Source organism: Phyllostomus discolor, chromosome 5 (genome assembly GCF_004126475.2).
Source record: "Phyllostomus discolor isolate MPI-MPIP mPhyDis1 chromosome 5, mPhyDis1.pri.v3, whole genome shotgun sequence".
NCBI classification, from domain to species: Eukaryota; Metazoa; Chordata; class Mammalia; order Chiroptera; family Phyllostomidae; genus Phyllostomus; species Phyllostomus discolor.
The window spans coordinates 171,432,779-171,458,869 of NC_040907.2; the positions used below are offsets into that span (position 1 = coordinate 171,432,779).

Below are 26,091 nucleotides of genomic sequence, written 5' to 3' on the forward strand. Positions count from 1 at the left end.
CCTGGCCCTGGCCCCACGGTCACCGACGCCAGCTCCGCCGGCCAGCCCCCAGCCTGGTGGTGCAAGGCTTGGGTGGCAGCCAAGGTCCTCCAGCCGGCTCTCCTGTCCACCGGTCCCCCAGGGGCTCGCTGTCAGAGGCGTCAAGACCACACTGAAAACAAACACACGGACACGGGAAATCGGGCGGGCACGCGGCACACACAGGAAGGGACACCCCCACCCGAGCCCACAGCCCTGATTCCCGGCTGCTGGCTGCCCGCTGCCCGTCACCGCCCGCTTAACGAGCAGGGAAGACGCAGAGCCCGTCAGCTGCCACGCTGTCCCGGGCACCGGGCGGTGCGGACAGACATCCACACGGGCCGTGCTCTCCGCCTGACCCCGCGAGGCCGGAGTCCCGACCCACAGCGGATGGACAGTGGCAGGGACAGTGGGGTGGAGGTCCTGCCGCGTGGTCGCTGGTCCCCCTCAAGGGGAGGGTTCGAGGGCTTCATGAGAGCCCCCAACACTGACCACCAACCAAGGGAAGCCTATTGTTGCTGTTTTTTTAACTAAAAATCCTCGAGTTTACCGGGAATGTTTTCTAAAAAACTTCATCCTGCATTTGCTCGTGCCGGTTTACGACGGCAAGTGAGGGGAGTGAACCATTCCTTTTCCCACCCGAGGCCACCACCACGGGCGCTTACTGAGGTCCCCTGTTGGCGGGATAAAGCCGGGAACCGCAGGCATGTTCTGGGGGGACTGCAGGGTTTGGGGCCCGACCCGTCGTCAGGTTCAAGAGGCGGCAGAGGGCACAGTTAATTGAAGCGGAGGAGAGAAATTACCTGGGAAGGGCAGATTGGACGGCAGAGCCCCGCCCCCTCGGGGCCAGGTCAGGGGCCTTCTCCCCTTCAGAGGGCAGGCCAGGTGTAACATCCAGTCACACGGCCGGAAATGGGCCCCTCGAGCAGTAACCAGGTGAAACTAAGGAGAGAAAAACTTGGGTAAAAAAACAAACAAACAAATGCTAAAGTACAGTTCATATTTCGTCACTCAAATCGCTCCTTTCTCGGCACCTCTCCTACCGTAACTAAGGCTTCAGGTCGTCGGCGTGAGTGGCTCAGGGGGCCAGCTCCTAATCACAGTGCAAGGTGCTCTGCTGGCCCGGCCAGGCGCCAGGGGGCGGTCGGCCCCCAGGAGACCCACGCTGAGGGCCTCTCAGGGCCCTGGTGAATATACCAGGCCCCCCCACCCCCCACACACAGAAGCCCACCCTGAAGGCAGGGCCGAGAGCAGGACAGAACGTTTAAAAGCCCACCCAGGGCGGTATGGGAGAAACACCCTAAAACAGACCGACAGGTGTAGCTCCTTCATAGAGAGACACATTTACAAACTTTGAAAAACACAGTGGTAATCACCTACACGGAGTCAGTGAAATATTTAATATGAAACTTTATCTCCCAAGCATGTTATCCTTCAGCTATACTTTAACTGAAACAATGGGCTTATCATTACCGGAACTTTTAGAAGGTTGCCTTTTTGCTTGCCTTCGTTTTAATTGGTCCAGAGCTCCCAAAAGAACATTTTGTTTGGTTTCTAGTGCCTGCTCAAAACCCTTCTTTAACAGATAAATACTCACAATTTATTTTAAAAACTTTTTTCTAGACTTCTAACAAGTTGATATTGTTTCACTTTTAAGGAAACAAATCGAATATTAATTGGCTTTTGAAAAAACTTTCAAGTAAAAACTTTGCTTTCAACTCATTGGTTCATTCCAAAGGCAGCTTGTATAATCAACTAATTGTTTTAGAACCGTAGCCTCTAGGGTGATGCACAATTTCAGACTTACGCACAGGAAGGCTCCCCTCGCCCAGCCAGACGATGGCACGCCAGGCCCTCCGTGTAAGTTTACAAATCAAGTGTTTCACTAGAACTTCAAGCGACAGGGTCACGCTCGGGGCTTTTCAGCGTTACTTCGATGATTTTTCTTCATTGAATAACACGCTAAAAACTAACATCTGAGTAAAAACGGAGTTCATAAAGTGGCTCAAATATTAATTGGTCTTACAGTCTAGTTACGTAGCAGAGCCAGGGGGTGAGGGTACGTGACAGCCGCAGCCCAGGTCCCCTCTGCCCTGGCCACAGGGGGCTGCCTCCGGGAGCTGCTCCCCACCCGGAAGCCCCCCCTCCCCACCCCTCTGGCCACTCTCTGTTCCCCTGACTAGCAACCCAGATCCCAGGGGCCACCCGACACACTGCGGATGCTCAGTCAAGGTCAGCGGGACGCCTGAGGCATTAACAACCCCCTACACCTCGGAGAAGGCCTTCACCCTATGTGATCTATGTTCATTCATGTCCCATCGTCACGTTTCATTCCCGGTGCTTCTCACGACCCGGCTGTTAGAAACCACCGCAGGCTTTGTTGCTGCCGGTCACCCGCGAGGAGACAGCAGCTCCCGACTTGCCCGTGGCGGCACGGCTGCAAGTTCATTCAGTCATCCCCGACCAAAGGCACGATCATCCTCCACCGATCATTTTCCCCCTGAAACCGTCGGGTGCGCACTGAAATCCCACCATGAGACGAAAGGAACGCGGAGGAAGCCTGCATTGTGGACTTAGCTCCTACGATGCTTAAGCAGAGGCACAAGACCACGCAGAGAAAATGCTTCAAGAAAGCAGAGTGGACGGCCCCGTGCGGACTGCGCCCTTGTGGGAGGGAGAGGCACCGTTGGCGGGCAGGAGCCGAGCCTGGAGGCTCTCCGGAAAGGGGGGGGGGGGACTGTACCACGCACGGGGAACAGGGCCGAGAGATGGGCACTCCTTGAATCCGACGGTCCGAGGGCAAACCGTGCCAGGCCTGGGGCACAAAAAGGAAACACGGCAAAAAGGAAAATCTAACGGCTTTCCACATTTGACTGGACTCCTTATGAGTTTCTGAAAGTAACCATGAAAGGGGAAAAAAGTACCCTCACTCTGGTGAAACAGAGGATAAAAACTCAACGACAAAAATAAAAACTTCCTCCAACTTGTGATAGATAGTAAGGCTAGGAAGCGGGGAACAATGCATTCATTTGCTTTTTTTTTAAAAAAAATTGTCCTATTTGCATCAAACAATGTTAACTTCCCGCTAGAGTTATTTTTCCTTTGAATTCTGCGATGGCCAAGAGATTTACATAAGAAGAAAGGCTGCGCCTGTCTCTCCATCGCTACCTTGTTACTATTCCCTGGCGAGGCGCTTCGGGTCGCTACTGTTAGTCCACCATCAGCCAAGTAAGACAATGAGGTTACTATTCTATCCAGGCATGAGCTGAGGAACCCCAAGACCACAACAACACCACCTCTGGACTGCTGTTTTCCACTGGACCACCAACAGCGTCTTGCACGTGGCAGAGGAAACCAAAACACAACGGTAGACAGGCCCCCACACACAGGAAAACCAGCACCTTCACCGGGCAGCTCAGGCCCCAGGCCTTCAGCGATGCTCTGACCGACCTTCTGACCTCCCCGTGTTTCCTCCAATAGCAAAGGGTGCCCCCCCCCCCCATCTGAAGCAGTTTCTCTAAAGCCCTTCTCCTGCATTCAGCAGACAACTCACGGGCAGGCACTGCACGGAGAAAGACGAACTGGACGCGGTCCCTGCCGCAGACTTCCCGTCCCCCTCCCACCGGTCATCTCTGCCCCATGCACACTGTCCCCTGAAGTTACACGCTGCTCTTCAAAGCTGCTGGAGTCCCCCACCCCCTAAACTATTTCCATGCAGTATCACCTTCACAGCTACTGAGAAAGCAGCCTTCCGCTCCACCGTGAAGCACTTCACGAACTGACAGCTCCATTTTGCCAACCTTTGAACCTGCAACTGCCAAGCGTTTGAGCCTTTGCTACTTTAGCTCCAAGATCTGCAATGTGTACGTGTGTTAACATTCTTGCTCGCCTTCTTTTTTAACATGGGCATGTGCCTAATCCTTTGCTGTTGGGGGAAATGTAACCCTCTTTTGTTTAATGTTAATAAATGCCAACCTTTTATCACTATCTTGCCACTTTTGATTATAATACTACTCATAAGCACCACTGCCTGTTTCTCGGATGAAAAGACCAACCCCCGACTTTGCTAATGGTTTGAAAACGTGCATCACAGCAATGCTGTTGATCGCGAAATATTCCACGTGAAAATGCATCACCCCATCTTTGCATTTCCGGGACAGCTGGGTAAGGTTCCACGAAGTGTTCACTTTCCAACCTGATTTCATTACTTTCATATTTTAGCTGATGAGTAATGGGTTCTGTTCCGTCACACTGCTTGTCAATACCCACACATAAAGCTTCTTGCTTGGACAATTAACCTGGAAAAGTCCCCAAACGGTCCGAGAGGGGAGAGCCTAACTTAGTGGGACACAGTAAACATCCCCTTCCATCAGGAATACACGCTTCTCCGGCTCAGTTAACCTCCGAATGATTCCACTCCTGAGAGGAAGGCAATTCTCCTCGGTGGCCTCGTCCTCTACGGAGTGGAAATCTCTCCACTGGCAAAGGGTGAGCTATCACTTACCGGACCCGGAGGGGGCCCTCCTTCCCCTTTCCCGCAGGGACGGCTAGAGCACGGGCAGGAATGGACGCAGGGCCACAATCTCCAGGCGGACGGGTGAGTCCATCAAGCGCTCCCCACCCCCAAGCACTTTCTCTCATTCGATTTCTTCTCCTTGCGGTTCATTTCTTCTTCACCTGGGACACTCGCCTGACTGTTTGCATTTTTTTTTTTTTTTTACAATCTCAGAGCTTTCTCCACCCGTGTTTTACCAACCAGTCTTGTGAAAGACCCTGGTGTGGGATACTGCTACTTTTAACAGCCCTGCGGAGCTGGGGTACAAACCCTGCGCGCTGCTTCCGCAGCTGCACCGAACAGCGCGAGGACTGAAACAAAACAGATACAACAAAACTAACCTAACCAGAAAGCTCCGAGCCGGGCCCACTGCCTGAAATGTGACACTTGGGAAATGACAGTGCCCCGCAGGGCCAGGGCATTCTCCCAGGCTCGGGGGTCCACGGGACACGTCTGACCCACTGCGGGCGGCAGGGGTGGCTCCAGCTGGCTCGGGGCTTCCCGTACCGGGGCCACGAGGGTCCCTCCCCAGGGCCGGGCCGCCGCCCCAAAGCCGAGGGATCCCCCTGCCGGCGGGGCGGGTGTGCAAGCCTCGCCCCTCCCGCCGGGACGCGGGCTCCGGGGCAGGGCGTCTCGGAGTCTGGGCCGAGTGGTCTGGGGTCCCGGGCGGGCAGAGGCCCCGAGGCGGCGGGGGGCGCGCTGAGCCCCGTGGCCGCAACAGGTGCTCCGGGGCCTGGCTTTTACCTGCAGCGGCGGTTCCGAGTCCGGGGCCGGAGGCCCAGGCCCCGCCGCCCTTCCCCGCCGGGCAGGCCGAGCTCGCAGACTCACTGCCCGCCGGACGCCTCGGTACAGCGGCGGGGGGCCCGCAGGTGCCCGCGCCCAAGGCCGGGACGCACGCCGCGCCGGGGACACGAGGGCCGCCACGGAAGGCGCGACCCCCAAGACCAGAACTCAGGGGCAGGCTTCAGCCGGCGGACCGGTCCGCCACCCAGGCTCCGCGCCCCCGGCGACGTGCGGGCCCTCGCGCCGGCCAGCGTTCCTCGCGGCTTTTGGTCCCTCCCTCTCGCCGTCCTCCCGGCCCCGCCCCCCGGTTGTCAGGACAACCCGAGAGACGCCGGCAGCGGAGCGAAGGCGTCGAAGGGGCGGTGCCGGTGGCGGCCGGTGGGACCCGAGAGCCATGGACATGGAGCCCCAGAGTAAGGGGGCCAGGCGGGCGGGCAGGGGTCGGGGGCTCCCCGGGGACGAGGAGGTGGGGGCACCCCGCAGGCTTTTAACCCTTTCGACCTGGAAATACGGTTCCTCCCTCGCGCTTTACTCTGTTGCAGAGAAAGGGGGCGACACCCTGCGGGGGGTGTCCGCAGGGAGCGGGGCGGTGTGGCCAGGGACTGCGGCGCCCCCAGGGCGTTCCTCCTGGAATGACCCCCCGGCAAGTCCACTGGTTGTTACTGTGACTGTCATTCTCATTATTCTGGTTAGTTGGGTTCATTCACTGGACACAGTCAGCCGGCTTCTGCACCGTCAGCAGTTGGACCTGCACCGAGGCTGGGTCCTGCATGCATTAGAGACCCCGTCCTCTCCCCTCACACTCTGTGACTTAAAGGAGAAAAAAGAAAGCAAGGAAAAGAGCTTTGCCCAAGCATATTTGATTAATTGCTACAGGCTCTACAAGGTGGGACAAGAAGGAAAATACTTTTCCTGTTAGTGTTCCACCCGTTCTTTGGCAAAAGCTGTGCATTCTGCAGCGATCAGATCTAACAGGAGCTCTTAGCTTTTTTTCCAACTTCTCCAGCGCCCCAGCACTTGGCCCTTCCTTCCCAAGTCAGTTTTGTCGCTTTTGTCCCTAACAGGAGACCCGTGTTTTTCTATCAGGACTTGAAAGATCTGAAATGTCTGTAGAAGGATGCGGTTGGGTTCTCAGAACCATCTTTGTTTGCACAGTTTCAGAAATGGGAGTCCTCAGACCAAATTCACTCTCTAGGAGAAATGCTGGCATCTGTTTTTCCCAGGCCATTAGTTTTCAACAAGATTTTAAAACTTTCTTTTAAACTCAGTTGCTGAGGAGAGAGCTTACAAGTTGTACGTTATAGTTGCTTGAGCTGATTTGATGGTATCCTGCCACTGCATTTATAAATCTCTAGATCCTACATTTTATGGATCCTATGAAAGAAAATTAACATAAAACGACACTGAAACTGTCGTCTCGTGTCGGACTGATGCCAGGCTGTGTATGCTCTCTGTTTAGAGAAGAAATGAATGGGAGTGAAATACATATTTCAAAGAGAGCAACTGTCTTCCTCCAGGTTCGTGTTATTGTTTAGATGTACACACCATAAATTTCAGATTCTTCAGCATTCACTCATTCACAGTGTCTAATATGTCGCAGACACTGTTCTAGGGGTTGGGGACAATCAATGTGGCAGTGTTGCTTGGGGCCGTCCCTGGGAAACTGAGCAGATGCTGCCCCCAAGAACTACCGATGCCACCGAGGACCCCAGAGCAGGGGAGAAAAGGTGGCCAGAGGGCTTCTGGCGGGAAATAGTCTTAGGCAGAACGGTCCAGCAAAGGACGAGCTGAAGGAGTTCCAGGCAGAGATCCCGAGACCTGGAAGGGCAGTGTGGGTTTGGGGCTCAGAGGAGGACGATCAGTAAAGCTGTAGCTAAGACGACGGAAGGGGGCGGGGAAGAGAGAGACAGAGCTGGAGAAGCCAGCAGGGCCAGGTCAGGAAGGCTCCGTGAAACTGGGTCAGAAACTGACCGTGCAGATGAAGCACGTCTTACTTCCTTGGATTCGGCAATGGGAAATATTTGTTAAGTCATCCCTGCTTGGCGAACAACTAAACTTATTCCTTTGTACATACTATTGAGTGCTTTTATCGATTTGATTTTAAATAATTCAAACAATCACCATTTACCTTAGGGAATTCTTTCACAGTCTAATAAACACCATTTTGGATACATATTTACTAAATCATTGGCTCTTATTAGTTAAAAGGACAAGATTAATACATGACTTGTAAGGTCTCTTTTAATTTCAAAGTTTATCTCCAGTCAGATTTTACCCAGGCCTCGTTATTTCATTGTCTTGGAGATACTGGAGATCCCTGTGGATAGGATATCACCAAGCGTTACAATTATGTATAACTGTAATTATACTGTTATCAATGTCACATTAAGGCTATATTACTTTATCGATATTATCTGACATTTTAAACCTGATGTTTGCACGCTACCTTGTTTTTACTGATGGGTTTTGAGTAGCACTTTATAAGTGTGGTTGAATGTGGAGTCAGTAAAGTAGTTAAAAGGAAGGATTTTTTTTATCGCCTTTAAGAATTCAACACATATCGAAGGAACTACTAGAAATCACCCCCAAGTCAGTCTTTTCCATTCTGTTTCCACACACTTAGTTTTCTATTACTTTTAGGAATGACCTTTATTAACAGAGTCGTTAAAATCCAATAAACATAAACTCTTCACACCTCACACACAGCTGGAGATCAGGATCCCACTCCGGAGACAGGCAGAGACCGAGGGGCTGCTGCCTTTTACCCAATAATAAGTCAGCGATCCGAGAAGGGATTCCCCCGGGAGAGGGCGGGCTAAAGGGCCCCGGGCTGTTCCCAGCCGGGCTCTCTCTCGGCTCACACATTCTCATCTTTAATCACTTTCTTCCTCAACTGTTGACACTGTGGGAGAGATAACCCACGCACGAAATAGCAACGGCAAGTGGGCATCCAATTCCCTTTTTAAGAGAAAATATTTAAGTTCTCTCATTTCTCAGTGACAAAAGCAAGGGCCAGCTTTGGGGGTCTCTGGCCCTCCCTCTCATGACCTTTAGCCAACCAGATCTGCTAAGCAAATACATTCTGGGCCAAAAAAAAAAAAAAAAGAGTGTATATCTATCTAATGCAGCATCAAGATAAGAACCCAGCTGTGACTTACAACCACGCTGCAGCCTGCCCCCCGAAACTCGCCCCGCACAGAAAATCAGGGCCCCGTCTCCAGCAGGTTCCTGATACACACCTGCCCTAGGAGGGGGGACTGAGTGGGGAGCTGCGTCACCCCTACAGGGAAGGGACTGAGGCGTGCGCCAGGAGGGGTCGGGACTTCTCTCTCCACACCGGCCTTCTGCGGGTCTTCCCCCACTTGGAACAGGATTTCGCTCTGTTCCCAACCACTGCAGCCAGAGAAGTCGGCGTCCTGGTTAACTCGCCCTTCCCTCACCACCTGTCCCGGCAGCCCCGCCCAGGGGCGGGCCTGTTTACTCCACCTTCAACACACACCCCAACGCTTTTCCTCTCTCCCTACTGTAATCTCGGCCCTGCCAGCCGCCGCTGTCTCAGACTCCCACGATTTCTGTTTTCCTCCCCCTACCCCCACGGCCCTGCAGCAGCGAGCCAGAGAGCACCGCCTTGCTGGAATGAATGCACATCACATCAGGGTTCTCCCCTGCCCAGGCGCCCCAAGTTCTTAGGATCTAGCTGCCTCCTCCTTCTCAGCCCCTGTGTGATCTTGGCTACATTCTGCTTAAGGCGTTTTGGTCTTTCAGTCCCTCCAAACACATCAAGCTCCTTTCAGGACCCTGAGAGATTTTCCCTCTGCCCGGGGCGCTTTCCCCGCTGCCCCGGCAGGTCCCTAACTCAGCGCCCTCTGGTCTTGGCTTATGTGTAGCCTCCTCCCTGAGTCCTTCCCTGACTCCCTCAAGGAGGCAGTGCCCTGTCCTGTCTCTGCTCTTGTCTCTACCTAGCCGTGATCACAGCTTGCAATTCTTGGGTGAATTAAAACACATCTCTTAGTGTCCCAGTTTTGATTCCCAGTCAGGGCACATGCCTGGGTTGCAGGCCATAACCCCCAGCAACCGCACATTGATGTTTCTCTCTCTCTATCTCCCTCCCTTCCCTCTCTAAAAATAAATAAATAAAATATTAAAAAACAAACAAACAAAAAAACACATCTCTTGCATCCCTCGTGCCCGACACGGAGTGAGCTCCAGGCAGGCGTCCGCCGAGTGGATGCTTCACTGTGAGCAGCCGGCTGCCTTCCCTTACGTTCTGAAGGGTCTCGTGGCTTTAAGGGGGACGCCGTGTCACTCTGTGGCAGACGGGGCTGTGCACCCGTGAACTGTGACGTGCCCTTGTGGAGTAGGCTTCGGGTCAAGTTCGTTTAAATCGGGTGCCCACCCATGTCAGGTGGATTGCCAATAGGGCATTGCTTTTTCTTTACTGGACTACATGAAGTGTGGGAAGAGCCTCATTCTGTCCAGGAAAATAAGGGAAATAGGCAAGTAATCTTGTTTTGGGGGACCAAAGTGCTGCCCGACCATAGACCCAACCAAATGTCGGCACTGCTGTGGGCCCAGGACGGTTTTAAAGGTCCGTGTAGCAGTTTTGTTTTTTTTTTTCAAGTAGTCTGAGCCCATAGAGAATGTCGATTAGGTTGTAATTGAAATAGTATCATTAAGAAATCAATGCTTATAGAGATTAAGTTTAAAAACTAAAACTCAAACAATTCCGCAGCAACACCTTTTAAAGAAATAGCTGCAGTTTAAAATCCCCGTCAAAGTACTAGAGTTGCTCACAGTCCTGACCTCCAGGTGCTCAGCCAGGCACGGGCAGGGGCGGAAGGACTCGATGCTGGTGGCCGCTGCGTCTCACCGGAGCTCAGGTTCACCCCGGCCGCACCCCCAACCACCTCTCCTGCCGGTGCCTCGGGTCTGACCGCTCCCGGCAGGAAGAGGAAGCGCGGCCCTGGCAGGCCTGCCCTGGAGGGCCTGCCCAGTCTTGCCCAGGCCCTGCCCCCGCCGGCCAATCAGGTCACAGGAGGGGCGAGCATTCCAGCATCACCCAAGAATAGCCCGAGTGACTCACCCGGCACGCAAGGTGGTGCAAATCGCTACAAGTAAACAACTCGCACCGGCCTTCTGTGCGTGTCCATGCCCACAGGGCTGGGAGGCAAGCCAGACTTCCCTGGAGGGGCTTATCCCCCTCAGGACCCTCCTCCCTGCATGCTGGGGGAGTCCCTTCTCAGACTCCAGGTGCCGGCTACTTTGGCTGTGCCCTGGCCCCTGCTAGATGCTCAGGAACCTCCCCGGCCTTGTCTCCTGCGTGGGTGGGGGGTGGGGGGGGTCCTTTCATTCTCCCGCCCTCCTGCTTCCTTGTCGCTGCCTTGAACGTGCTCACTGCCCCCCACCCCTGCCCCCCGCCCCACCTGTCCCTCCTCCAAGACGTTTCCAGCCTGTCGCCTTCCCTTGGAAACTTTGCTCTCCCTTTACTGCCTGGGCGGCCTTCTTTCCTCCCCGCTGACTGACTGGCTTCCCCTCTGCCCTGCCCACATTTTGGAATAAGGTTGCCAGTAGCTCCCAACGAGATGTCATCAGTTTCAACTGCCCAGGGAGACACCGAATTTACTTTCTCAATTCTAGAATCTAAGGGGAGGGCTCTTGTGAAGCCAGCCGTGTCAGAGGCCCACCCCGAGGTGGAAGGACGGAGGGGGGCATGTCCACGACACTCGGAGGTTGCGGGTCGGGGGCGGCGTCCAACCAACCAGGCAGGTCTGCGGGGCCACGGCAGTTCCGCACCGTGTGTGTGGGAGGGGGAGGCCTCTTCTGCCCTGGCCTGTCCCCCCACCGTGGTGGACGCAGCAGAAGCCGGGACTCAATCGAGTTACTTCTGAGATCTATTCGGGGGACCGGGGACCTGCTTTGTGTGGCTTGACTGCCGTACCTTGCAAGGGGGCAGAGATGAGAACTGCTGGACACCGGAGCGGTGTCGCCGCCGGGCCGTGCTGGCCGGTAGACACGTGCCTCTTGTTCTTTTCCCGAGAGCGCCGCAAACCTGAAGGTGCTCAGTGTCCGACCCCAGGTTATCCATTAGGGACTTTGCTCTCCCATTTCTCAGAGTGAAATGGTCGAGGCAGCATTGTTTAGGAAACCCACATGCCTGCTTTCTCGTCCTCTGAGCCCTGAGGCATCCCTTGTGCAGATTGATGTGAACAGTTTGGCCGGACACGAAAAGATCCGGGGGACACGAGGCAGCCCCGGAATTCTCACTTTAGGGTCCGTAAGAGGAACAGAACTTGCGGGTGGATTTCCCGTGGAATGAGGCCGCACAGGGGTCAGAGCGGTGGCGGCCTGGTCTCCAGCAGGAGAAATGGCCACGCCCACTGCACCCCCCCTCCCGCCCCACAGCACTCTGAGCCCTCGCTGTTGACACAGTGGGCAGGAAGCCACCTCCGTCCCCTTCCCCATCAAGGACCAAGTACGACAAAGTTCAAGACAAGACTCTCCAGTTTATGGCAAGCACGAGGCTGAGGATGGCTTAGCTCAGCGGCTGATGCCAGTGAAATTCAGACGGCGGACACTTGGAGTGTGTTTGCCACGCCCCCCCCCCAAGGGGCTGTATTGTCGCCCGTCCCATTGGGCTGAGAAACGGGAAGCCCTACACCCGCCGTCGGAGGCTCAGGGACCTGGAATGACAGTGCGTGTTAGGGGCGGTGCTCCCCACTGTGCACTCGAGGGGGGCTGTTCAGGTCTTTTAAAGGGGCAGAAATTTCCATCCAAGACAGACAGTGGCCCATTTCTGCACAGTATGTGTGGGAGTATGCAACTCGTCCTAACTTACACTCCATGTATACGGCATACACACACACACACACACACACACATACATAGATACACATGTCTGTACTTCTTATTCTGAAGACTTCAGAGCTATCGAGTAGCCTGAAGAGTCGTGCAGTGGACACTGACCCACTCGTCACGGTTTGCCACACTCGAGTCGCTCCCACTCCTGTTTTCCCGTGCTCTCTTCCTCCCGCGCTCCTCCCCCTCCCCGGGCACACGCCCACGTGTTCTCGCTGAGCCATCTGAAAGTGGCTGCACTCACGGCACTTCCTCCCTGAACACGTCAGCACGTGTCTGCTGAGAACTGGGACACTGTCCCGTGGAACCAGGGCACCGTGAACACGTCCCCTGGACGGAACACGCCGATGTTATGTCACCCGCAGTCCCCGCCCACGCTCCCAGGTGGGGTGAACAGTGGCCTTTGCGTCTGGTTTTCTCCTTTTTAGAACACCAGGACCTAACCCAGGACTACGCCCCGTGTGTAATTGTCACGGTCCTTTAGTCCCCATGAAGCTGGGGCAGTCTCCCATGAACGTATGTTTTCTTTCATGACACTGACGGTTTCCAAGGAGCCAAGCCAAGCGTCTGATAGAATGTTCCGGGCTGGATTTGCCTCATTGCTCCTCGTGATATTGTAAGTCAAGTGTGTTTACAGGGAAGGCTGTGTCACACCGATGAGCTGGTGGCCCTCCCCATTCAGGGGCACAGGATGTCAGCTCTGCATGGCATTGTGATACGATGCCATGGCCGCCCCTGAAATCGGAGAGACTGATTTTCTGGGAAAAAAATGCAATTAAGAGCCGGGGACTCTGTGAGGGAGAAGAAAGCCAGTCTGTCCAGGAGGCCAGACGGGGGCTGTCGGAGCCGCCCCTTCCGGTTAAGTCACAGCTCCGTGCTTGGCTCTGTGCCGGACTGGGGGGCTGGTGGCCAGGGGCATGGACCTGGAAACGTGCCCCTCTTCTCTCAGGCGCCCCCTCCTGGCAGAGGGGGACCTAACAGCTCGGGAGATTGCCCGGTGGGAGGAGAACACTTTTAGGCTCCAGGTCAGGAGCACGGGTCGCCTCGGGGCAAGGGCAGGAAGCGGCGGCTGGGTCCCTGGGCCGTGCCCCACGCTCCATGTTCCCGTGCTCACTGCTCCCACTGTGCCTGTGCACTGACGGCTGTGGTTGGGCCCGTCCTCCCTCTGCCTTCCACCCCTACTGTGCGCTCACTCCCTGTCTGTGTTCCTTCCCTGTGCTGGCTGACCCGGCCCCGCCCTTCAGGTCCCCCCACCCCCATGTCCACGGCAGCCAGCCGCCACGATGGGCCCTGGGGACCACCCCCCCCCTCCCCCCGCTGCCAGGTCCCTCACCTTCGTGCCCCGCCTCACCGTACCAGGGCTGGCCCGTGTGGCCAACAGCGCATGGCAGGCGTGACGTGTCACCTCCGAGGTTAGGTGATGAGAGGCCGGGCCCCACCTTGGGCCGGCCTGCAGTCTCCCTCCCTCCCTCTCTTTCACATGCTCCATCTTTTCCGGGTCACCCACGAGTTTCCACATCGTGAACACGCTCAAGCGCCCTGCGGGATGGCCCGTGTGGTGAGGAGCCGAGGCCGGGAAGCAGCCGGGACTGGCTCCCGCCAGCAGCCCCGTGGGGGAGTGGGTGAGCTTGCAGGTGGGTGCCCCCCACCCTCAGCCCCAGCCGGGCCTTGGGCTAACCATGGCCCTGGCGCCCAGTCTGACCGCAAGCTCGCGGGCAGCTCCGAGCCGTACCCGCCAGCCAAGCCGTTCCCGGGTTCCCGACCCTCAGAAACTGTGAGACCATCACTGTTTGTCACTTTAAGTGGCTAAGTGGTGGGGTAACGTGTCCCGCAGCCTCGGAATCAGGGACCGTCTGCATCTGTCACGGGGACGCCGGCCCTCCCGCCTCCAGCCTGCCCTGGCCTCTCCCCGCTGGGATTCCCCGTTCACTTCGCTGTCTTCCCGCTCTTCCTGGGCCCGATTACCTCACTTTCCGGATAAGTAGCAGAATTAACAGGTTTAGAAAAATCAAAAATTACGAGTATGTAGTGAAGGGTCTTGTTTTGGTTCCACCCTTCCCCCCCCAGTTCCCGCCCTTGTATGACTCGGCGACGGTTTAACCACCGTGTCTGTGAGCACAGTTTCAGCAGCCGACCTTGAACAGGGCGGGGGTGTGGGTGCCGACCCTCCTGCCCACTCAAAAACCCACGCGTGACTCCAGTCGGCCCCCTGCTCACACGGACGCCCAGCCACGGGGGTGGCCCTGGCACGGCATGGGATTGAACTCTGCAGGCGAATGTAGGAGACTCCGTGTGTGAGTTCACACCCCTGGGGTTCCAGAGTCAGCCGTGCGCCGCACCCCTCTCTCTGCCCTGTGTGTCCCTTGTGTCGTCGAATGTGGTCATTGGGAGAGCTCTCTGTCTGGTCCGTGGCAGGCTTTCTGGTCCAGCTCAGCGTTCTGTTGTTCGGACCTCCCAGAGTTCGTTCCTCCAGCGTCCCAGGGGCAGACCTCCAGTCTGTCCCCAGCTCTCGCTGTCGCGATCGGCCGAGGGACAGGTGTCCACCGGCTAGTCCCCAGCACCCATGAGTGTGTCCCCTGCCTCGGTGGAGGGGCTTTGCACCGCAGTTAGGGATGGCGAGGTGGGGAGGTGGGCCCTGCGAGGGGCCACAGGTCCTCATCAGAGGAAGGCAGGCACGCCGGAGTCGGGAAGACGACGTCCTGCAGGGGAAGGCGGCAGTGGGGTCGGAGGGACGCGGGTCAGGAAGCGAGGACCCCGGGGAGCCTCGGCTCGGAAGCGACCTCTCCCCCAGAGCCCGCCGGGAGGACAGGCCCCTGGTGTTTGCCGGGCGAGTCCTGTGTCGGACTCTGGCCTCCGCCACTGCAAGGCAACACGTCTCGGCTGTGCGGTGTCGCCTCGTCCTCGGGCACGGGGCGCAGCGGCCTCAGGGAGCTGGCGCAGCTGCCATCCCCGACGGTCACAGGCAGACTCGAGTCACACAACCTTGTGTATCTGAGCCTTTGCCCTCGTGAGCGTGTGTTTGCAGAGTGGACGTCCAGATGCGGACCTGCCCGGAGGCAGGGTCCCTTTGGGTAACTGTTGAACCTGCTTTCCGTCCCGACTGGTGCGGCTCGGTGGGGGCTGGGCGTCGCTGTGCAGAGCGAGGGGTCGCAGGTCAGACACGGGTGTTTCCCTCCCTCTCTTCCTCCCTCCCTCCCCCTCCCTCTAGGAATACATACATAAATAAATAAAGTCTTTTAAAACATCTGTTTCCACAGCCCCCACACCACGTGTGCTGCTATCCAACCCTGGGATTTGTACCGTCGTGCTGGTGAAACGCCCCAACTCCCCCCACAGCACGACGACAGAGCGAGCACCCCTGGTCAGCACGGCATGTGGGGGGGTTCCCACAGGGGCGAGGCCAGGCCCTCACCCCCGTCTCATTTAGCTCCACCGCCGCCCGCCCCTCGTCCTCCTCACCCCTGCCGTGGGGCAGGCGCCCCTCACCGAGGGGTAAAAGGAAGTCGTGTGACCAAAGGCACTTGTTTCACAGTCATCGGTGGACGGAGAATGCGCTGCGGAACCCATTTTATCCAAGGTCCATTTACAACAACAACAAGTTTTCCTTTGTTTTTGGATGAAAACATCCTAACAGCGATCCTGGACGAGTGACTAGCTAGCTAACACCTGGTTGCCCGGCAACGTCCTGATCATCTCCGATGAGCGATGGATTTAAGGTCGGGCAACAAATACCCAGCAGCCTGTGGGGCCACCACGCCCAGCCCCGGTGCCCTGGCGGCTACCGCAGACCTTTCCCAGTGAGGCCTCCAGGTCACGACCCTGACGTTATTTGCACTTGAGCTAAAACCTGTTCCTCGTGCCCTAAGCGCCACCGGCTGCGCCCGAAGCTGGGACGGAAGTGCGTTTCCGTTGGACAGCGAGGCTAACGTGAACCTCTGCCTCCTTCCTTCCCTGCAGCTCCGGATCCGCACCCCTCAGTTCCTCGGGTTTCCCGACTGTTTGCACTGCCCACGCCTTTGTTTGCTTGCAGATCTGAGAGCCGCAGGGAGAGGGGAAGCTTTTGCCACCTGTAAAACACTGGAGACTTCACTTAGGCTGCTTTCCATAGCAAGGGCGCAGCCCAGGCGGTTTGAAATTTTAAGGAAGAATTGTAGGGGTTCTGATCTGAGGAGTATCCTGGTTAGTCACTCGAGCTGTTAGCTAGGTGTTTTATTCACCATGCAGTGTTCAGCCCCCGTGCAAGCCAGTGTGCGTGCGTATCCGGAATTTCCAGAACGTCCAAGGAACCACGGAAGTTGGTGAATTCAGTGTGATAAATCACGGAAACACGACACAAAAGAAGAAAGTCTGTTGACGGCGAGCCCAATGATCAGAACTCCCTGTTTCCTAGAAAGGGAAAAGGGTCCGAAACAACGAGACCTTTGAGGAGAAGCATTGCCCCCTCGCCGTGAGGAGCGGGCGGTTGTGGTCAGGGCTAGCCAGCGTCCCCAGAGGCAGAAGCCGGACGAACGACGTGAAGGCAGGGCTGTGACACCGCCTCGTGGGCCCGCCCCCACCGCCGCTGGCCCGGCACGGCACCTGATTGAGTCCAGTCCTCGGTGGCCCGCCCCAGGACAGGAGGGTGCGTTGGTGGAGCGGATGCTGGCCTGGGCCCGGCACCGGCCCCACGGTCACTGCTCAGCCGTCAGTGGGTGCCCTGATTACAGACAGGCCAGTGGTGGGGGGCAGCAGGCTGGCTCCCCAGCGGTCCATCCCCTGACACCCCGCTCACCGCCAGCACCACTTGCGGCGGCCTCCGTTTCCTTGGAGTTCATTCCAGACGAACACAAGCCCACCGGCAAGGCTGCGGCCGTGCCCGACGCACACAACGTCCGCCCTCGGCACTGTCGTTTCCAAACCCCATCAACAGCCACCACAGCGCGGGGTGCCTCTCCTTCCGCCAGGAGAGCAGCTTCCTGCGGACGGCGGTGGTCCCCCAGCGCAGGGCGTGGGCAACGGCCCTCCGGCGTTCTAGGGGTCCCGAGTTCTAAGCCTGTGTTCCCATTTCCCCTTTTCCAAAGCTCCGTTGTGTACCTGGCTTTATACCGTGCACCAGGCCTGCACCAGGCCTCGGGGATCTGTCTGCACATGGCTGCTCCCACACCACGCCCTCCGCCTCTGCTGGACCGACCCCCAGGGACAAGGCCGCCCTGCCTGCCCTCACTGCGTCACCAGCGTGTGGGCGGCGTGGACACTGAGTGGGCACTCAAGGGTCGGTTGGATAACCGACGAGAGACAGAAAACGGAGGCCAGAAGACGCGGGCGGGCCTAGAGACGTGGAGGCGGAGGAGCCTGGAGGGGTGCGGACCAGGACAGGCGACCCCAGGCAGCGGCTCCTCACCGCGCTTGCATCGGTCTCCCCTAAGCAGAAAAATGAACCCTCCCTAGACGAGAAGTTCAATGCCAAGGACAAGGAGTGAGACTATTGTCAGATATGGTTGACCTTTGGAAGGCCACGAAGGGCTGTTACAACATTGAAGATCTTCCCCTCCCGTCCCCCAGCTCCCAGAGCTGACCGGGGGATGTCGCCCCGTGGAAAGCACGTGGTCTGAGGCCCGGGTCCCCTGTGTCTCTGGTGGGCCTACTTCCACTTCCGGAGGGTCTGATCGGAAGGTGGCGTGGGAGCTCCCGGGCCGGGTTGGGCCCGGGGGTGCAGTGACGCAGGCCTGCCGCAGTGAGCTGGCGGCCGGTCTGAGAGGGGGAGCCAGGAAGCGGTTGTCACCCCCTGGCGGGGGGGGGCACTGGGGGAGGCGGGAGGACTGGGAGGGGCCGCTAGATCCCGCTCCAGCGGGAAGAGGTCCAGGAGGACCCAACCTGCAAACAGCACGGGAGTGGCTTTGCCACCTGGGGGCAGGGTTGTCCCTCCAAGGGACAGACTCCCTTGTGCATCCGGAGACCAGAAAGAGTCACTTGCATGTCCAGGAGCTCCTTCCAGCTTCACTGGTTGTGAAGTCGGGGCGAGGGAGTGCCGGGTGCAACTGGCAGACCACAGGGTGTGACCAGGACCCCCAGACTTTGCCCACTGAGGCTCAGATGGTTCCTACGATTTGTGATTGGTGGGCATTTCCAGAGTCTCTATTGCTCTGTGTATCTGCTCGACAGTTTGTGATAATGGTTTGTGATGAACTGTTTCATTCCGCATAGTTTTTAACTCGCCTGTTTTGCTCCCGTGGGGATGGGAAAGTAACGAGAGGGGACAGAGGATTCCGGCAACGGACAGGAGGAGCTCTCAGCGTTCCTTCCCGCGGGTTTACGGATTTCTGAAACGAGAACCTTCGGGCGGGCGGGCGGGAACAAAGCATTTTGATTCCTTGACGTGTACATCTGGCATAAAAACTCCGTAGTTCGAACACTTGCCGTCCGCGTGATTCCCAGCAGCCCAAAGGCGTTGTCGACAGGGTAGGCAGACACCACACGGCGAATCCACACACTGGCACGCCGTGCGTCCTGGAAGAGGCAGGGGGTCCCAACATGGGCCGCAACACGGGCGAGACTGGGAGACGTTGTGCCAGGTGACAGGGGCCCGCCACGGAAAGACTCGTGCTTTGTGGCTGCGCTGTGACCGGACTGAACGGTTTGGTGCGGTGTCCGACGTCCTGCACTCGAGGGAAAACAATCCCCGGGCCGGGGGAGCACGCTCTGCGGGGACCGTGTTTCCTAGGGCGCCCGGAGTCGCAGTGCGGAGACCGGGTGTGCCTGGCCGGGAGCACGTGTCTGTTTAACCGTGTTTAGAAAAAACAAGAAACCAGGAAATACGTGCGAGCCCACAGCTGGCTTGGCGTCTGGGGACTGGCGGACTCGTCTTTGCTCATGCGGAGCGGGGACCCCCCCCCCCCCAGCTCCATCCTGGGCCTAGGAATGTACTTTGATGCCACTTACTCAGAGTGGCCAAGGTCACGGAGAGCAGAGTGGGGGTCGGCAATGCCTGGGGGGAGCGGAATTGGGGAGCCATTGAGTGGACAGGGACGGGTTTTGGTTTAAGGCGGTGAAGTTTTGGAGCAGATGGTGCTGCTGGATCACAACTGTGCGAATATCCCAAATGCCACTACACTGAAGACCTAAAAATGGTTACAATGATAAATCTTGTTTTTTATATATCTTGTTTTTTATCGACAGTTTGTGATAGTGCTTTGTGATGAACTGTTTCTTCATATTGTTTCTTCACACATATATACATATTGTATATGTATATATAATAAAAATATTTTAAAATATCTGCTATTTGAGCATGTATTTTTTAAAAAAAATTTTATCTATTTATTTTTAGAGAGGGAAGGGAGGGAGAAAGAGGGAGAGAGAAACATCAATGTGCGGTTGCTGGGGGCCGTGGCCTGCAACCCAGGCATGTGCCCTGACTGGGAATCGAACCTGCGATGCTTTGGTTTGCAGCCCATGCTCAATCCACTGAGCTACGCCAGCCAGAGCTATTTGAGCATCTATTAAATGCCATGTGCCTTACATATAATTCCATTAATCCTTAAAATGACTTTGCATAGAGAGTCACCATGCAGCTTTGCCGGGAGGGAACCACGCGTCGTTGGGGTGCTTTCTTTGGCCACGTGGCTTAAGGAGTAGGAGAGACTTTGCCTGGAAGAAAAGGGGTGCAAGGACTCTTACTTGTGGGCCACGAGCAGGTGCCACGTGGCTTTGGATTCATTGGAGATGCTGACGGCGGCACAGCTGATGGTGCCGAGAGCCTGAATCAGGGGCTGCGACTCTTCCTGAGACTCGGCGCCCCGGGTAAGGGCAGTGGGGGAAGGAAGGACTGTGGGAGTCTGTGGGTATCTTCAAAGACTTTACTCTTTTTTTTTAAATGTGGACTTCTTTATTTTTTATTTTTATTTTTTAAAAGATTTTATTTATTTATTTTCAGAGAGGGAAGGGAGGGAGAAAAAGAGAGAGAGAAACATCAATGTGCGGTTGCTGGGGACCGTGGCCTGCAACCCAGGCATGTGCCCTGGGTGGGAATCGAACCTGCGATACTTTGGTTCGCAGCCCGCGCTCAATCCACTGAGCTACACCAGCCAGGGCAAAAGAATTTACTCTTTTAATGAAGACGTGAGGTCATTACTTTAAGTCTGTATAGCTTTCAATAAACATTTCTTTTCCTTTTCACATGCAAAAACCGACTTTGCCTAGTAAACATAGCCACAGTCCAGCGGCGTGGCAACGACCTCCAAGGTCGCACAGCTGGTGGGTGGGAGTTAGGTCCTTAGCAAGTTAAACCCTGCGCTCGCCCCACCCTGCCACACTCCTCTCTGGGCGGGGACATGTCAGGGGAGAACCTCGAGGATCACGAACAGAACTGAAACCGTAGCAACGGAAAGACGAAAGCGTACCGTCCGGAGACCAGCGAAAGCCGGCGGGCCTGGTTAGGGGTGCGCGTCCTTGAAGCAGAAACAGGAGTGGGAAGGCATCCTGAGTTTCGGGGGGAAACAAGTCACGGGGGTCACACAGACGTAACTCCTAGTCTGTCGACGAGAACAGGCCGTCAGCCGCTGTTTCCCACGGCAGCGTCGGCAGGGAGCCGACCTCGAGGACCATCGGCCCAGGGAACGTCAGCAGAGACCGCAAGGGAGACGCCCCTTCGGCTCTCGGGGACCGGCCTCGGGGGCCCTCGGGAGTGAGGGCAGGAGTCACTCTCCTGCTTTGGGTCCCGCAGGTTATTGAGGGGGACCAGAGCCGGCCCCTCCGCCGAGGGTGGCTCTGCCTTCCCACTCTCGGCTGAGAACCGTGGAGGTTAGACGGGATCAATCCTTGTGGGGTGCCCAGGGGTGTGCGAAGCGCGTCCGAGGTGTGTGCACCCAGCTGGCCCTGGCTGGCCTCAGCGGGCGGGAGTCACATTCTTCCAGCCGGGATCCTGCCGGGGCCCTTCAGGTGCGTGCCCTTCCTCCTCTCGGGACGCCCCCGGCCCACCTTCTCCCTACCGCCGGTGCAGGGTCCGTGCCCTGAGTGTGTCGGAAACGCCCCCAGGGTGGCCATCCGCCTCCCAGTGAGCTTTTCCTCCGAATTCGATTGTGTTCTGGGTTCCTCTTTCCAACCCGACTTTGTAGCCGACACCAAAACTAGGCGACTGGACCCCTGAGCTGTGTGGATTCTCCTGCTCATTCCTGGTTCCTCGCTTTTCACCACACGCAGGTGCGGTGTCTCTGGTGCTTCTCGAATCCTTTTTTTTTTTTTAAGTTACTGTGACTTTTTAACTTGAGTATAGATTGTGTTAATGCTACAGCCAGCAGCGCCTTCCCGTTCAAACGACGACGTGACCAGGTCTAAAGGGGGGAAGTGGGGACCGAGGAGACGACGGATGTCCCCGTGACTGTGCCTTTAAAAAGTTTGTTGTCACCTCGCTGTGTCTGCTCCGTCCCCTTGCTGGGGGCGCTGTCTGACATCTGTGACTCTGTCGTGACGGAGCGGGACATGAGGCCCAGCAGAAATGCACAGCAGTCGCTGGGCCTGCAGGTTCACTCCCTGGTGCAGACCGGACCTCGGCGTTCCCCGCCCCGCGTTGCCGCCCAGGGCTGGGACGGCGCAGCAGCCCAGCGGGACGTGGGACGTGACCTTGGACTGAATGTCCCCTCGCAGCCGTTGTCACGAGGCGCCGGATGGCGCTGTATGGCTTGTCACCATCCACTCCCTGTCCTAAGTAGGAAATTCAGGGAGGTTTTTTAAAACCTTTTTTTTGCTGATGATGTTTTTCTTGGTAAAAAAGTCTCTCTGATAAAAAAAAATATGTCGCTGTCTCCTGGGGTAGTCCCCGTAATAAGAACCAACGCTCAGGAAGGATTGATTCTGGCAGGAGGCCACGCACACATTTCTGTTTCTGTGTGTGATTTATGGGCACGGTTGACAAACATGGTTAGAACAATGATCATAAAGAGAGAGCGCGGCAGAGTCTGGGCTCAGCCACCGCGGCGGCGGCTGGCTCAGTGGGCCCCTGGGAGGTGCCGTGCCCGCGCCAGCCCGGCCGTGGGGTTTCCAGTGGCAGTTCTGCAAATGGCTTGCCAGCCTCCGATCTGTCAGAACACCAGTGCTGTGGAACGTTAGGCGATGCTTTTAGTTACGGTTTTTCTTTTCTTTTTTCCTTTTCCTTTCCCTTTTCCTTTTCCTCTTCCCCTTCCTTCCTTCCTCCCTCCCTCCCTCCCTCCCTCCCTCCCTCTTTCTTTCTTTCTTTCTTTCTTTCTTTCTTTCTTTCTTTCTTTCTTTCTTTCTTCACATGGGTTTAGGTGCATTTAAAAATCAATTTATAACTTATTTTTTAAAAGCCAGCGTTTTTGCCCTGGCTGGCGTAGCTCAGTGGACTGAGTGCGGGCTGCGAATCAAAGCATCACAGGTTCAATTCCCAGTCAGGGCACATGCCTGGGTTGCAGGCCACGGCCCCCAGCAACTGCACATTGATGTTTCTCTCTCTCTCTCTCTCTCTTTCTCCCTCCCTTCCCTCTCTAAAAATGAAAAAAAAAAAGAAGAGCCAGTGTTTTGACTTTCAGACAGCTGTGGGGATGCTCACACAGGCCCCCTGTTGTTCTTTGGCGGTGCTGCAGGGGCTCTGGGCGTACAGACGGGCCGGCCGCCTGCTTGTCTCACCGGTCCATCAGGGCGCGCTCAAGTCCACCTCCCCGCACGCTCTGCTTCGGTGGTGGCTGCTCTTGGCCTTCTGCATTTACAAATGAGTTCCAGAACTGACCTGCCAAGTTTCACAAAAATGGTTGGGGTTCCCGTTGGGGGTAGATCAGTAGGTCGTTCTGGGGAGACCTTTACAAAATCCAATCTTCCAGTCCACCCACTTCCCCTGCCTCCCTGTGTATTATTATATCTTTGGTGCATCCTATATAAAATTATACAGTTTTCTCCACGAAGGCCTCGCAGAGTTTATAGATTTATTACTCGGCTCATTGCATTTTTGGTGCTATTGCAGATGATGTAATTTGTTAAAATTTAATTTCTCCTTGTTCGGTGCATGAGTAGCTAGCTTGCTATGTTGACTGATTATTTCTTGGAATTTGAATGTATGTAATCACATCATTTTTAAATGAGTTTGTTTCCTCGTTACCAGTTCTTTCCCTTTCTGTTTATTTTCCTCATCGCATTCGCTAGGGCCTGCAGCCCAGCGCCGGCCAGAGGGCGGGCGGCGGCCATCCTTTCCTTCTCCCCAGCTTCAGCATCTGGGTCAAGAAGGACACCTTTCGCTGGCGGTGGATCTGTCTCCCGTGTCGGAACAAGGAAGTTCCCTTCTGTCCTAACTTAGTGTGTGTTCTCTTAAATCGTGGAGTGCGTTTGAATTTTATCACATGCTTATTATGCATCTGAGTCAATCATTTGCTTTTTTCTACTTTAATCTGCTAACGTATCAACGACCTTAATTTTTTCCCACGTTGAAGATCAATCAGACATACCTGGAATAAACCAAACTCGTTTTCCTCTCTGAATATTGCCGGCCGCGGTGTGCGCACACTGGACTCCGTGTTAAAGCCCGCTGTCCCCGTTCGGCATCCGGCGTTCAGCTCTGCGGTGCCGACACACCCACGGCTCCACACCGGTGCCCCTGGGTGGGGAAGCCCTCCCCCTCGCCCCCTGGCAACGCCTGCTGATCTGCGGCGTTTTCCAGGGTGTCATAGGTGCCGGATTGTCCCATCTGCAGCTTTTGGAACGCTACCTCCCTTAGCAGAGTGCCTGTGAAATGCATCCGTGCAGTGTGTACCAGTCACTCATTTTTACTGTTTCTCGCCAAGCAGTGTCCCGTTGTATGGATGTGGCACGGCTTCTCTCTTCACCACGGGGACGGCCTAGTTAGTTTCCACTTTTCGGCGCGCTTTGAATGGGTCTTCCACACACATTCACGGACGGGTGTTTGGGCACAGGTTTTAGTTTCTCTTGGGGACATACCTAGGGGTAGGATCGCCAGACCACGCTGTCCGTATATGCTTGGCTTTGTATAAGAGACTGCCACCCTGGCTGGTGTGGCTTAGTGGGCTGGGCATCGTCCTGCAAACCCTAAAGGGTCGCTGGTTCGATTCCTGGTCAGGGCACACGCCTGGGTTATGGGTTCGATCCCCAGTCAGGACATATCCAGGAGGCAAGTGACCGACGTTTCTCTCGCACATCAGTGTTCCTCCCCCTCTCCCCCTCTCTTGCCCTCTCTCTAGAAACAAATAAATAAAATCTTTAAAATAAAAAAAATAGGAGAAGAAACTGCTAAGTTGTTTTCCGAAGTGGTTGTGCCCTTGCAGGTTCTGCAACAGAAACAGGCATATTCAGTTGGCCTCCCTCTTGAGTTTGGGGACGCAGGGGAGGCCACACTTCTCCTGACCCATCTCCGGTTTTCAGCCGGGGGTCCTTGGCAGAAAATCCAGTTCGCTAGAGAAAAACAGGCGACCAAGCTCGGCCGTGCCCGTGACGGAAGAGAGAAGGCATGAACAGCCGTCCCCAGGGGTGGTTTGGAGAGCCCTCGGAGGGATCCGCGTCCCCAAAGGGCAGCGCGCTGCAGAGAAGGGGCGGGGGGAGGGGAGTGGCCGGCGGCTTCTAACCGGGAGGAGGGCAGCGCGGAGAGGCTGCCTGCGGCTCCCTGGGTGCCAGCTCCTGGCGGGTGGGCATCGGCGCCCAGTGCAGGGAGGACTTCGGTCCTGCCTTTTGTGCTGGCGGGAGCCGGGGGAGGCAGAGAGCTTTCCCTGTGTTCGCTGCTGCTTGATTTTCTTCAGCTCGAAACGATCGTCGTGTCGGAGGCGCATGTTGGTGTGGGGTCCTGGCCTCCTGGAGGAATCGTTGGTGGTTTAACACGTGGAATTTAGACGCACCATCTTTTTTGGGGGCTCTCTCTCATCAGCTTCCTAGTTCCGTAGTGCTGTTTCCCCTTCCATCCCTGGCCCTGGAACTCGGGGCTTCTCCCTTTTTTCTTGGTCAGTCTGACTAGAGGTTTATTAACCTTATGGGTTTTTTTTCAAAGAACCGTATTTGGGGCTTATTGATTTTTCTGTTTTGAATCTTCTGATGTAGTCTCTTGTTTAGTATTGTGTGGGCCAAAGAGTCTGTTACGTTTTTTCATACGATGGCTGTAATAGTGTCCAGTGGTCTTTAACTTCATTTGAAACAATTGTGTTAGATTGTAGTGTGACAGCCGTCGTATCAGCGTGCATTAAAACAACTCATCAAAATTGGTGAAATTTTGTGTAGCCATTAGCAAAGATGAAAGAAAATATGCAACATATTTAGCATATTATGCTTTATTATTTCAAGAAAGGTAAAAAAATGCAACTGAAACGCAAAAAAAAAAATTGTGCGGTGTGCGAGAAGGCGCCGCGGCCGGTCGGACGTGTCAAAGCGGTTCCCGAAGTTCCCTGCACGGCTGACGTGCTGGCCAAACATTCTCTGCCGCGGGGCCGTCCTCTGCACTGGAAGGTGTGCGGCAGCGCCCGGGCCTCTGCCCACTGGAAGCCAGTTGTGGGAGACAGCCGACACACTCAAAACACCCCAATCAACAAAGCTATTGGTGAAAAGGAAAAGTGTGTGTTTTATTTTACGGGAAACACCATGCAGACTTTCGGCCGACCCGGTATTATTTGCATTCCTCCTGCTGGATTTGGGGTTATTCTGCTCTTCGTTCTCTACTTCAAGTAGATGCTTCGGTTACTGTCTTAATAACCTCCTTTCTGATATAACCATTTAGAGCTACAAATTTCCCTCAAAGGACACATTTTGATAAGTTGTTCTTTTCATCCAGTTGAAAATATTTTCCGGTTTTCCTTGAAACCTCAACAACTTGTGAGTTCTCTAATTATGAGACCAAATACCCCCTGTGTCTGTCTGTCTGTCCATCCTGACAGATGAGGGGGTAAAGGGTGGGGCGGGTG

At 55.8% G+C, this 26,091-nt stretch overlaps 1 protein-coding gene and 1 long non-coding RNA gene across 2 annotated transcripts in view; one reads left to right on the forward strand and one right to left on the reverse strand.

The window, feature by feature from the left end:
- Position 1: 1 nt before the first annotated feature.
- On the reverse strand, positions 2 to 5,487 carry LOC118500935. The gene is made up of 3 exons (XR_004903520.1): positions 5,318 to 5,487; positions 822 to 960; positions 2 to 151 (listed from the first exon to the last, which is right to left on the reverse strand). It is a non-coding gene; the product is annotated as an uncharacterized LOC118500935 (long non-coding RNA).
- Positions 5,488 to 5,664: 177 nt separating this feature from the next.
- FANK1 (fibronectin type III and ankyrin repeat domains 1) overlaps positions 5,665 to 26,091 on the forward strand; it is a 46,555-nt gene continuing 26,128 nt past the window's right edge. The window contains exon 1 of the mRNA XM_028513811.2: positions 5,665 to 5,769. Within this exon, the coding sequence (XP_028369612.1) occupies positions 5,751 to 5,769 (19 nt within the window). The 5' untranslated portion in view covers positions 5,665 to 5,750. The remainder of the gene's footprint in view (positions 5,770 to 26,091) is intronic.